This window comes from Aulostomus chinensis, chromosome 11, assembly GCF_037954235.1.
Source record: "Aulostomus chinensis isolate RoL2024-O1b breed Wild chromosome 11, RoL_Achi_v1.0, whole genome shotgun sequence".
Lineage (NCBI taxonomy): Eukaryota > Metazoa > Chordata > Actinopteri > Syngnathiformes > Aulostomidae > Aulostomus > Aulostomus chinensis.
In genome coordinates, this window is record NC_141330.1 from 915430 (window position 1) to 929746 (window position 14317).

Sequence of the window (14317 nt, forward strand, 5' to 3'; positions counted from 1 at the left end):
ACCTCATCGATGTCCTCCAGACGACAAGGGTACATGCTGAGTGTTGGCTGTCAGAACCCCATGGTGAGCAAATCCTGTTCAGGGCTTTGTCTCGTGACTGATGAAGCGGATTTTGTCTGGGGGGGGGGGGGGGTCCTCTTCCTCTTCCTCTTCCTGTGGAAATGTCAGCGATCCTCAGAGGAGCAAAATATAGTCAAGACCTGGAAACCCTGCTGATGAAAGATGGATGATCCATGATGGGTAGAAGTGGGCCGGCGCTACCGGGACCTGGAACCCGACAGCTTGGCTGATTGATCCTTGATTAGTTTCCATTTCAACAACATCAGTATCTCAGACCAGTGAGCTCAGACGCGCCGCCGCCAACATCCACTCAGCCAGCATGCCGTGACTTCACGGAGCCTCCATGTTGCATCAACAGTAGGCTTTTTTTTTTGCCTTTCGTTCTTTGAAGAAGCTCCGCCCCTTCTCACCAAGCTAGCAGCCAAATGCTGAAGTGACGTTTTTGGCGTTTCGTAAATATCTGAAAACAGTTGTGGGTTTGTGAGGAGTGACGCTCGTGTGTGGCGTTGCTTCATGTGCGTGTAGGGTGACTCGGGGGCTGTGTGGTTGCGGGGATGCTGTGTTGCCATGGAGATGGCGGCTAAGGTCAGATTATCAGAGCACTCACAGAAGCGTGAGTCCCAGACAGACGCTGGTGTCTCTGCCAATGATCAGCCATGACGTGGAGGTGTCCAGACCTGAAGAACTGCAGTGACATGGACGCCGTCACGGATGACCTTTCACCCTCCGCTGCCTGGTGACCGAAATCATGGTCAATTCTGCTTCATAGGTTGTGTCAGTCTTAGTCTGAGCCCAGACTTCTATGTTACATCACAACTTATTTCTATATTTGAGGACATTGCCCCCTGCTGGCCAATAGAAAGAATGCAGGTTCATTAAACTAAAGCAACGTCTCGAAACACAATTCAAACTGAGGGAATGTAGTTTAGGCCTCCTCCCACAGTCCAAAGACATCAAGAGGGACCAGGTTAATCCAGACTCTAAATTGACCGTAGGCGTGGCTGGGAGAGCCAATGGTTGTCTGTCTCTATGTGTTGGCCCTGCCATGGACTGGTGACCTGTCCAGGGGGAAGGCTGCTGGGATAGGCTCCACCCCCACCACCCTCAACAGGAGGAGAGGGGGAACATGGAGGGATGATGGATGGGATGTAGTTGATCATTTATGACATCATCTAGCGTGTTATGGAGACACGTGTGTTGCAGCTGTTTTCTCTTTACAACAGAAGCATGAAAATTGAAGCAATGAAAGCTGTTGCAACGAGCTTTTCAGTGTTTGGACGTGATGTGCCAGCAATATCAGCAGAAGTAAAGCCACGATGATGATGATGATGGAGCCTGGTGGACGCGAGACATCAATAATAGATTTCCTTCCAGACAGTTGCAGTGTCTCGCTGCTGGAGACCAGGAAGGAAACCATCAGGGTGTCTGCATGAACTCCAGGTTCATTCATTTCTTTCCAGCTCTTTTATTCTCATATTCTCATGAGTCTCAATCGATGGATGTTGGTCCATCCACTTTAAACTGGCTCCTTCTGGCAGAACAAGTCCAGGGCAAACTTCTCCCAGGTGAGTATGGCTCTCATCAGGCATGTCAGACGTTTTGTGTTGACTTTGTCATATTTTCAGTAGTTTTCCCCTTTAAAAGTCATGATCCCCCCAGAGCAGCAGGCAGAAATATCCTCCGAGTACTTGGTAATTAGATGAGAAGTTTTACTGTCATTCCTCACAAGAGTACAATGAAATTCTGAGAGAAAGAGCACTTGTTGATCCTCCATCCTTCATCATCATTCATCCATCATCCCTCCATCATCCCTCCATCATCCATCCATCATCCCTCCATCATCCCTCCATCATCCATCCATCATCCATCCATCATCCATCCATCATCCATCCATCATCCATCATCCCTCCATCCATCCATCATCCATCATCCCTCCATCATCCATCCATCATCCCTCCATCATCCCTCCCTCCCTCCATGTTCCCCCTCTCCTCCTGTTCAGGGTGGTGGGGGTGGAGCCTATCCCAGCAGCCTTCCCCCTGGACAGGTCACCAGTCCATGGCAGGGCCAACACATAGAGACAGACAACCATTGGCTCTCCCAGCCACGCCTACGGTCAATTTAGAGTCTGGATTAACCTGGTCCCTCTTGATGTCTTTGGACTGTGGAGGAAGCTGGAGTACCAGAGAGAACCCAGCAGGAACAGGGAGAACATGGAGACTCACCCAGAAAGACCCCGTGCTGCAGCCGGGGCTCCACCCTCAACCTTCTTGCTGGGGGCCACAGTGAGGACCACTGCTCCACCCACAACCTTCTTGCTGGGGGGCCACAGTGAGGACCACTGCTCCACCCACAACCTTCTTGCTGGGGGCCACAGGGAGGACCACTGCTCCACCCACAACCTTCTTGCTGGGGGGCCACAGTGAGGACCACTGCTCCACCCACAACCTTCTTGCTGGGGGGCCACAGTGAGGACCACTGCTCCACCCACAACCTTCTTGATGGGGGCCACAGGGAGGACCACTGCTCCACCGGGCCGTCCACATTTGTTGATATCTATTTTTATTTTCTCTATTTATCGATCCATTATATCTGTCTGTATAAATGATCTTGTGACCTCCGAGGGGTCCTGACCTTTCAGGTTAGGGACCACTCATCTAAATGACCGAGAGACAGAATGTTGAGAAAAGCGTTACCATAGTGATCAGACGTGTTATTCACATGAAGCAGCAGCAACGTCAGCTTGAGTCTCTGACCCAAAAATATCATTATCATCCTCATCAACTGCTCGGCTTCCAGTGAACATTTATGTGCTGACACCAAAATTTGCATGCCAACAGGTCATATCCCAGGTTTCCATGGTTACGCTCTCAAGTCCAGGCTAGACAATTAAACCCTGAGCGTCTCCACAGCAACTGTCAGTGACAGCCGTCTCACGTGTGTTTGGTCTGATCGTGTTGAGCTATTAAGACGTTTGTGTTGACTTGATATACTCGAACAATGGTGATCCATGTGTGTGACATCACGAGACGCAGAGCGGGAGGCTTACGTGAAGGTTCGGAGCCATTGATTGATGGATTGATTGTTGGTCACTGATTAGTTCCAGATCGCTGAGGTGTGGCTGTTACTCTCGGTGTGAGAATGAAAGCTGGATGTGACTCAGAGAGGCTGGCGTGCGCCCGGGGGTTTGAGCCTCCCTGGTGGCTGCTCTGGTTTGGTTCATCATTCAAACATGACATTAAATCACCAACAAGCCTGACATGAAGTGATTTTAGTGTTTGAACCGCATTCTTTCTTTTTCGTGACATCATCCTTAACACAGTTATTGTCTCTGAGCTTCCTGGTGTCATCGACATGTGGACACATGCATGCATTCATCCAATCATCAGAGGGGAGGGGAGTCTGTGTCCCGGTCTCCAGGACATCATGTCCTCTCTCTGTCTCCGTCTCCAGGAGCGTTTCTATACATCAGCCTCCCTGAAACGCTGCTGCTAATGAAGCAGTGTCAACATGGTGAGGACACTCATCCTCCAAGGCCCTCAGCCACACAGTAGAATTACCACTGAAAGTACCCTCTTTACTACATGGAGGACCAAGAACTCGTCTCTGAAAACTCCCACAGCATCGAATCAAACGAAACCGCAAGGACGCACCTCATTAAGTATTTACTTAGCAGCTTCATACACCTCAGAGGCTTTTCATTCTGCATCTTTTGAAATAATGTCAGTTTTAAGTGTGGGTGATTAAAAATAAAAGTGACTTAATACAACATAAACTGGACCAAAATATGCAAGAACCTGATAACAGACAGTGTGGAGAGGTTCAGACATCAAGAGCTTGTGAACAGACGCCTGCACGAGTAACCCAACTTTTACTTTTGAATAATAATAATAATGATGATGATGATGATAATAATCCATCCATCGTCGTCTTCCACTTATTCCTTTCTATTAAGGGTCGCGGGGGGGTGGAGCCTATCCCAGCATCTACGGGCGAGAGGCGGGGTTCACCCTAGACAGGTCACCAGCCCATGGCAGGGCCAACACATAGAGACAGACAACCATTGGCTCTCCCAGCCACGCCTACGGTCAATTTAGAGTCTGGATTAACCTGGTCCCTCTTGATGTCTTTGGACTGTGGAGGAAGCTGGAGTACCAGAGAGAACCCAGCAGGAACAGGGAGAACATGGAGACTCCATAATAATAATAATAACAATAATGATGATGATGATGATAATAATAATAATAGTAATAATAATAATAACGCCCCCCATGGGGATAAATAAAGTTTTCTGATTCTCAATGAATTTTATGTCTCCAGATGAAAGTACATTTAAGTCGTTGCCTCCGATCTGAACGAGTCGTTTCCGCTCTCTTTTAGGTTTGTGTTCCGTTGTTTGTTTGATCGACGGTCAGGACGAGTCCTTCTCCTGCGGCTCCATCACATTCAAGTCTGAAGCTGAAAACCTCCAACACATAAAAAGGGCCACAGCTGCGGTGTACGCAGTTAAAAATGCACCTTCTATTCTTCTTTTTGGGAGGCAAAATGTTCATTTGTAAGTGTGTGGTGAAAGTTCCTCCAGGTCAGGAGTTGAATACTTGTATCAGTTATTGGCAGAAGTTTAGTCAGGATGTTTTGAATGAAGTATCATGAAAATGTCAAGAAACCACTGAATATTCGAAGCAACAAAAGCAAAGCACATCAAATAAAATGCCATGTATTTTTTTAATATTCTGTTTATAATCAAATGCCTGGCCAATACACATTTGTATCATTATTAAACACATTTTCTGGTAAATCTTTGTTGCAAAGAAATATTTTCAATTGTCCTGATCGGTGTTAGAAGCTTTCCTTAGGTGGACCTCCAAGGGTCCCCAGCTGGTCTCCAGACCCCACGTTGAGAACCCCTGGTGTGTCTGATGAGCTGGGACTTTCCACGGCTTCCTACACCTCTCCACTGACTTCTTCTCCACCTTTCCCGTCTTTTTCATTTCCTGTTCCCTCCCTCTCCTCCTCCCTGCCTCCCTCCCTCTCCTCCCCCTGCCTCCTCTCTTCCTCCCTCCTGCAGCCGTCTCTCACTCCCTCCCTCACTCGCTCCGGCAGCGGCGGCGGACCTACACGGACTCCCGTGACTCGGACCAGCCGAGTGGAGGATCTGTTCACGTCCACCTGTGGGACGAATAGGCAGCCGGACGTATTGATGATTGGCGGGCAGCTGTCCTGCCCCGGCCGGGGCTTCGTGTTCGTCCACAGGTGAAGTTGTCTTCTTCTGTGGACTCTGTATCTCTCTGTCATTTCAGAGACGCTTGAAACTCCCCGACTCCGCGTCCTCCAGCTGACGTGGGCTGCCCACATCCACCAAGACTTTAAACTGATTACAATCAACGAGTTTTTCCTTCTTTCTCTCTCTTTTTCTATTTGTTGTTGACATTTCTCTCCATCCGGAGCGGCGCAGCTTTGGTGGGCTGCTGCCATAGCGACACCGGTCCACGCGCGGCTCACCCGCCCGGCCGAGGAGGCACGCGCCCGTCAGGTTTTCGCGGGCATGGGCAGTTAGCTAGCCGCTTGCAGGTTAGCTGTCACATGTAACACATCTTGGAGAAAAAAACAACATGAAGAGGAAACCGGACAGACGCTAAGGTACAAGACTTTTACACCACTGGGTTTAAAGGGTTAATTGATGCTTTAACCGCTGAAGTGCTAAGTGCTAATCAAGTGCTAACTACAAGTGCTAATCAAGTGCTAATTATAAGTGCTAACACTTCGCTCCTTCATGCTGAGGCTGTGCTCTCTGACTGGAAGGTGAGTGCCTGAACGCATGTCTTTGTCACAAATGTCTAGCAGTTTATTGGATCCAATGCTGGAGATTCTTGGGTCGAAACGTGACTGCACCCTGCTCAGTCGCCTCCTCCACCAACCACCAGTTGATAGGAGGACTTCAGCAAATTAATACTTCTCCATGAACTGGGGTGGGGAGGGGGGTCAAGTCATGTGTGGCCACAAGCTGTTACTCGTTTCCACAATTTGTTAGTTTGTAGCTACAAAAATGATTAAACAAAAAACGAATTCCCACTCTTTGATTAGTTGCATATTATTTTTCATGCATTAATAAAATTGTACAAACAATTTACATCTCTTGGACACAATGTTGAGGCCACTTTTTGATTTGTGCCATCTGAATGGGGGGGATTCATCTTATCGTCACAAATAAATATTTATATTTTAATATTATTTTTATGCTCTTTGAACACTCAAGCATTAAATAAAGAACATGATTTTTACACTGAAAAAATATCACGACAGAAAATTAGAAATATAATTGCGTCATATATAATGGTGATGATGGCGGCCCGGTGGAGCAGTGGTCCTCACTGTGGCCCCCAGCAAGAAGGTTGTGGGTGGAGCCCCGGTTGCAGCACGGGGTCTTTCTGGGTGGAGTCTGCATGTTCTCCCTGTTCCTGCACCCACACATGGAAAACCTCAGGTCTTGTTCCACGTTCTGGTCTGGTTCCTCAGGCTCCTGCTGCAGCTCCTTAGTGACAACCGTCTTGCATTGTATTGATCAATTAACATCACACCCAAGTGTATTTTCTTTGACTAGAAGGTGACATGATCTGATAACCTTTTAGAGTTGTCATAAAAATGAATTTAAGTAAATGAATACATCTCTCTCTCTCTCTCTCTTTATCTCTCAACCAAAAGTCAAATGTAAACAACCACACAGAGATTTTATAATCTAATGAAAGGAACAAATGGATCCATATTGATTTATTACATTATCCTGATTTAATATCGGCTGCTGTTAGCAAACTGCCCAGGTAATGTCATTTTGACCTCGCTCTCTTACCTGGTTGCCTGTTAGTCGACCACTGAATCTCAGACATTTCCACAGAGTGGTCACAGTTCAGTGTCCACAATAGTATTTTAATTATATCATGAAACCTGATTCTGTCACAACAGACAGTGTGACTGATGTAGAGGTTTTTCCACAGTGACATCTTGATTGTGCTGATGGTCACATGACTGGAATTATTTTATGATCCAACTAATGCATGCTAACATACAGAGATTTTAGACAGTAGACATGTAGTAGTGGATAAACCTCCCTGCATCACCGCCTCCTCAGACGGCGGCAGCGACTGCTTTTAAGCCAAGTGACCTGAACAGCCTTCAAGAGGCTCCTCCTCTTTGTGGGTTTTACCAACGGACTAAAAGCCCATTGCTAGCTTCTGTATAGGAGTAGGTAACGCCATGCTATTCACTAACAGGCGCTCTGTCTTAAAAGACAACATGATCCAAAAATAGGAAATCAATACGTGGCAGACTGTGTTTACACTAAGGCGGTGTGCCACAAATTAATGAATACGTGAGAAACCCTGAACATGACTATTTTGGCTACTTTAGCTATAAAGCATCAGTTAGCTCACTAGCTGTGTTAGCTAGCTAGCTCATTGAGCTAACATCAGCTTGTAACCTGTAGCTACTCTGTCACTTAATGTCCTTTGACAAAATATGGATGTATAAAGACAATTTCTGAGTCACTAAGAATGATGAATGTGAACTATTTTCTGCTCCAACATTTAACATTTTAATTTGTTAATAAATAATAATAATAATAATAATAATACATTTTATTTATAAGGCGCCTTTCAAGGCACTCAAGGTTGCCGTACAACAGTTTAAAATAGATAAATAAATAAATAAAACATGCACAATTTAAAAGAACAACAACACAAGTCTCTAGCAGAGCACAGGAGAGGGCATTCAGCCATACGCCTGTCTAAAAAGGTGAGTTTTGAGATGATTTTTGAAGGTGTCAATGGAGTCAGTGTTTCTGATGTCAGGAGGGAGGGAGTTCCAGAGGCGAGGGGCAGAGCAACTGAAGGCTCTAGCCCCCATGGAGGTCAGACGGAAGTAGGGGACATTGAGGCTGATGGAGGAGGAAGACCTGAGAGACCGGGTGGGAATGTTGGTGTGGAGAAGGTCTGACAGGTATGAAGGCGCGAGGTTATGGATGGTTTTGAATGTATGGAGGAGGATCTTGTCGTCAATGCGGTGTTTAATGGGAAGCCAGTGGAGTTGATGTAGAACGGGGGTGATGTGACTGATGACAGGGGTTCTGGTGATGATTCGGCAGCTGCGTTCTGGACCAATTGAAGCTGATGGAGGAGTTTGTGTGGGAGACCAAAAAGAAGTGAGTTACAATAATCCAGACGGGAGGTGACGAGAGAGTGGACCAGGATTGCAGCGCTGTTGGGAGTGAGAGATGGGCGGAGACGGTTGATATTCCGGAGGTGGAAGTAGGCGGACCGGATGGTGTTGTTGATGTGGGTATGGAATGATAAGGTGGAGTCGAGGACGACACCCAGACTCTTAACCTGAGGGGAAGGGGAAACAGAGGGGTTGTCAATGGTGAGGGTGAAACTGGGATGCTTGTTGAGTGTGGATTTGGAGGAAATGAGGACTACTTCTGTTTTATCACTGTTACGTTTGAGGAAGTTTGAGGTGAACCATATATTAACATTCTAACACTGTTTTTTTTCTTTTGATCCACCATGTCATTCAAACTAGAATATAATCAATTGGTTTTTTTAGCCTGATAATGACCTTAGACCAAAAATGTATATATATATATATATATATATATATATATATATATATATATATATATATATATATCTCATTGATTATGGATGTGTGCAAATGATATAGTGAAAGTGAGTGAGTGAAAATAGGTCCTTTTTTTGTTCCCCGTGCACTGATTTACGTTCAACTATTGATTAATTGTGCCAACCCAAATAATTACTCTCAAAAGTTGAACTAAACGTAAACTATCAACAGCCGCTAACATGCACAGTCATAAACAATGTCTCCATCGCAGAGCCGATAGCTGCAAGTATCCCAACTAGAATATTTTGTTCTTCAAATCTGAGAATGTGTGCTGCTGTAAAAAGTTCTGTTAATGTTTTGGTGAGAAGTATTTAATGTGTCCCAGAGCATACTTCTTAAGATAGCATTCTCAAAACCTGAGAAAAAAGACTTTCTTAAACATTAGTTAAGGCAACAGATTATATCCTAATTTTCCTGTATTAAATATTGAACAACATCCCAGAAATGTCCTCAAAATGGTGCAGTTACAATGTTTTATCTTCGTAAACATGTAAAGGAACAGTATTTGAACTTATTAACATCTTTAAAACGTTCTTTAAATGTTACATTAAGAACTTTTCTTTTTTATCATTAGAACTTGTTAATGTGGGAACATTCCCTGCCAGCTGGCATACTGGGACAAAATATCCATGCTGCTATGTTTGGCTCAGACAGCCCTACCACAATTGGCCAGACACCACCCACCAGTGCTCCATCCTTGCGGTCCCTTAGATATGTGAACATACACTTCTATTTTCCCAAACAGTACAAAAGTTTGTGGACAAGTGAATCGGTGTCCTCACTCGTTCTTGATGGAGTCCCTGGTGATCAGAGGTGGTACACAATGTTCTCTCATGTTTGGCCCCTCCACGACTGAGCCTGGATGGGTGGATGGATGGATGGATGGGACGATGGATGGATGGATGGATGGGACGATGGATGGATGGATGGGTGGATGGGACGATGAACACAGATAGGACTTAAGGTCTAGTGATAGCAATGCACAAATACAATCAGAATCCCTGGTTTGCCTGTACACTTACATCTGTCTGGTTGTGTCAGGCTGCTAATTGGTAGAATAAGGGTAGGTCTCTCTGGAAAAAAGGGTTTGTAGTCCTCTGGTATTAGAACTCATCAGGTGATAGAAAAACTTCCTGCCTTTGGCCCTTAATTTGCATCCGTTTCATAGTCTCATGTTGAATCCAGGTTTTCACTTCAATTGACGACTTTCTTAATTTCATTGGAAAGTAGAACTGAACCTCCACCATCCACCGGTCTGGTGTTTACTGGTGGATCTGATGTAGAACTGAACCTCCACCATCCACCGGTCTGGTGTTTACTGGTGGATCTGATGTAGAACTGAACCTCCACCATCCACCAGTCTGGTGTTTACTGGTGGATCTGATGTAGAACTGAACCTCCACCATCCACCGGTCTGGTGTTTACTGGTGGATCTGATGTAGAACTGAACCTCCACCATCCACCGGTCTGGTGTTTACTGGTGGATCTGATGTAGAACTGAACCTCCACCGTCCACCGGTCTGGTGTTTACTGGTGGATCTGATGTAGAACTGAACCTCCAACATCCACGGTCTGGTGTTTACTGGTGGATCTGATGTAGAACTGAACCTCAACCATCCATCAGTCTGGTGTTTACTGGTGGATCTGATGTAGACCTGAACCTCCACCATCCACCAGTCTGGTGTTTACTGGTGGATCTGATGTAGAACTGAACCTCCACCATCCATCAGTCTGGTGTTTACTGGTGGATCTGATGTAGAACTGAACCTCCACCATCCATCAGTCTGGTGTTTACTGGTGGATCTGATGTAGAACTGAACCTCCACCATCCACCAGTCTGGTGTTTACTGGTGGATCTGATGTAGAACTGAACCTCCACCATCCACCAGTCTGGTGTTTACTGGTGGATCTGATGTAGAACTGAACCTCCACCATCCATCAGTCTGGTGTTTACTGGTGGATCTGATGTAGAACTGAACCTCCACCATCCATCAGTCTGGTGTTTACTGGTGGATCTGATGTAGAACTGAACCTCCACCATCCATCAGTCTGGTGTTTACTGGTGGATCTGATGTAGAACTGAACCTCCACCATCCATCAGTCTGGTGTTTACTGGTGGATCTGATGTAGAACTGAACCTCCACCATCCATCAGTCTGGTGTTTACTGGTGGATCTGATGTAGACCTGAACCTCCACCATCCATCAGTCTGGTGTTTACTGGTGGATCTGATGTAGAACTGAACCTCCACCATCCATCAGTCTGGTGTTTACTGGTGGATCTGATGTAGAACTGAACCTCCACCATCCATCAGTCTGGTGTTTACTGGTGGATCTGATGTAGAACTGAACCTCCACCATCCATCAGTCTGGTGTTTACTGGTGGATCTGATGTAGAACTGAACCTCCACCATCCATCAGTCTGGTGTTTACTGGTGGATCTGATGTAGACCTGAACCTCCACCATCCATCAGTCTGGTGTTTACTGGTGGATCTGATGTAGACCTGAACCTCCACCATCCATCAGTCTGGTGTTTACTGGTGGATCTGATGTAGAACTGAACCTCCACCATCCATCAGTCTGGTGTTTACTGGTGGATCTGATGTAGAACTGAACCTGCCAATATCTCCAGCTGCTGGGAACCATCCATCCATTTTCTACCTCTTATCCTTATCTTATCCTGTCTTTGGACTGTGGGAGGAAGCTGGAGTACCAGAGAGAACCCAGCAGGAACAGGGAGAACATGCAGTCTCACCCAGAAAGACCCCGTGCTGCAGCCGGGGCCCCACCCACAACCTTCTTGCTGGGGGCCACAGGGAGGACCACTGCTCCACCGGGCCACCCGCTGCTGGGAACCACACACCTGATTTCAGGTCACTGACTCTTGACAGGAGGGGACTTCTTTCTGAAATATGAGAACTTATTAACAGGTTTACAACTCTTTTGTGTGCCTCTCTTTTCAAATCAAACTTTTAATATCATGGATGCATGATTCAATTTGCATATCATTAATATCTGCAGTGGAAGTCCCTGCAAGCACTTCCCTCCAAATCCACCATGAAAACAAGACACACAGCATGGATAAGACAGTATTATTTTGTGACTTATTTGCACAAAGAAATAGCATGTGGAAGAAGTGTGGCGAACAGCAAGATAGATGAACTGACTAAACACCTCGTTGGCTGCATGCTTTGGGCAAGAGAATCATTCTTGAGCCTTAAGGGTTGAAGGCAAACTCATAAGGTGCTTTAAGTGAGTGTATAGGGTTAAATTGATTCATGAATAATTAATTATGGATGAATTATTTGATTAATATAGGTACTTAATTAAGTGTATTTTTTTTTTTATCCCAGCTACAATGTCCTGTGGAAGAGCTCCATCAGTGGTTGGAAACCTGGTCATCAGTCAGCACAGCTGAGTCTGAGCTACCAGGGCGATTATTCTTATGTGAATAGCGAAGATCCTTCTTGTGTCTCTGACAGTTTAAATGACAGGATGACAACGTGTTTCCCTCATCCTGAAGCATCCAGGTTCTACTTGAGACAACGTTTAGGACTGATGCGAAAAGAATGCTTTGCATGAATTTGACAACCAGAGTCGTATGTTATCAGACTTTAGTAAAAGGAGAATGTCAAGATTTCATCCACATGTTATATTCAGTTCACAGGGGGACCTTGTTCAGCTGAGGTGGAAACGGACGACCTGCTGGGTGAAGGATGGCGTTTTGGAAGGAGGGCACCACTCTGCTACTGATTTTGCTAGTCCTGTTCGTTCTACAGTCTGGTTCTGGGCGATCAGCTCAACACCGCCGCAGCTTGAAGCATCAAACTCAGGGGCATCATGAACACCAGCCACAACAGAACATCACCTTGGCTGTCATCTTACCACAGAGCAACAAAGACTACCCATGGGCTTGGCCCCGCGTCGGTCCTGCCCTAGAGCGGGCTTTCCAAACTGTCAATGCCGAACCCACCCTACTCCCCAACCACCACCTCACTTATGTCTTCAAGAACAGCGAAAACAGTAATGGTATATGCTCTGAGTCCATGGCCCCGCTCATGGCTGTGGACCTCAAGTTTGCCTATGACCCGTGGGCTTTCATAGGGCCTGGCTGCTCCTACACCTCCTCCCCTGTTGGTCTCTTCACCACCCACTGGGATGTCCCCATGGTGACGGCTGGTGCCCCTGCCGTGGCTTTTGATGGCGGTATCTACCCATCTATCACCAATACAGGCCCCACCCACAAGAAGCTGGGGAAGTTTGCTCTGCGGATCTGTGAGCACTTTGGCTGGCGTGAACATGTGATGCTTATTTTCAATGACAACAGGGTGGATGATCGGCCATGTTACTTTGCGGTGGAGGGTTTGTTCACCGAGCTGAAGGGCATCAACATCAGCATTGAGGACAGAGTGTTTGAGGAGAACAAGCCACCCATCAACTACTCTCAGATTCTCTCTGAAATCCAAAATTACGGCAGAGGTGAGTCGCTTGCTAAGTGTTTGTTTATCTGTTAGTGGTGGAATCAGAATCAGAATCAGAAAAGACTTTATTGCCAAGTACGATTTTATACATACGAGGAACTTGTTGTGGTGCTTTTGGTGCATGCAGTCCAATTAACTAAACTAAACTAAATTCTTAAAGTGCAGAAGCATATAAAATATAAATATATACAATCTGTTAACTTTCTGTTAAATATACAATTCTGTTAGCAGCGTACCAGATGGTGATGGAGGAGGTGAGGATGGACTCAGTGATGGCTGTGTAGAAGTGCACCATCATTGTCTTTGGTAGACTGAATTTGTTCAGCTGCCGTAGGAAGTTCATCCTCTCCTGTGCTTTCTTGATGAGGGAGCTGATGTTCAGCTCCCACGTGAGGTCCTGGGACATGATGATTCCCAGAAAGTGGAAAGACTCCACAGTGTCAATGGTGGAGTCACAGAGGGTGATGGGGGCAGGTGAGGCTGAGTTCTTCCTGTAGTCCACAACCATCTCCACTGTCTTTAGATTGTTGTGCTCTAGGTTGCTCTGGTTGCACCAGGTCACCAGGTGGTCAACCTCCCACCTGTAGGACTCGTCACCATCAGAGATGAGTCCGATGAGGGTGGTGTCATCCGCAAACTTCAGGAGCTTGAAAGACGGGTGACTGGAGGTGCAGCTGCTGGTGTACAGGGAGAATAGTAGAGGAGAAAGAACGCAGCCCTGGGGGGATCCGGTGCTGATGGTCTGAGACTCGGAGATGTGTTTTCCCAGCTTCACACACTGCTTTCTGTCAGACAGGAAGTCTGAAATCCACCTGCAGGTGGAGTCAGGCATGTTCAGCTGGGAGAGCTTCTCCTGTAACAGGGTTGGGATGATGATTGGAATGGCTTGGTGCAGGATAAACTCCTCAATCCTGGAAACAAGTTATTGTTGAATGTCCAGGTCCTTCTTCTCTAAGCCATTTGTGGTTAAATGCATGACATTAGGTCTGTAGTTAACACAAGCTTAGTGTGTGGTGGTGATTGGGGTGGTACGGTGGCTCAGTAACACAGTGATTAGCACTGCAACCTCATAGTCCTGGGTTTGATGCTGCCTTCGTGTGGTATAGG

General features: G+C 46.3%; 1 protein-coding gene across 1 annotated transcript in view; it reads left to right on the forward strand.

The window, feature by feature from the left end:
- The first annotated feature begins 5133 nt into the window (after nucleotides 1-5133).
- Nucleotides 5134-14317, forward strand: part of LOC147252767 (atrial natriuretic peptide receptor 1-like) — a 60958-nt gene continuing 51774 nt past the window's right edge. Inside the window, exons 1-2 of the mRNA XM_086217570.1 lie at nucleotides 5134-5700; nucleotides 12390-13208. Of these exons, the coding sequence (XP_086073696.1) occupies nucleotides 12446-13208 (763 nt within the window). The 5' untranslated portion in view covers nucleotides 5134-5700; nucleotides 12390-12445. The remainder of the gene's footprint in view (nucleotides 5701-12389; nucleotides 13209-14317) is intronic.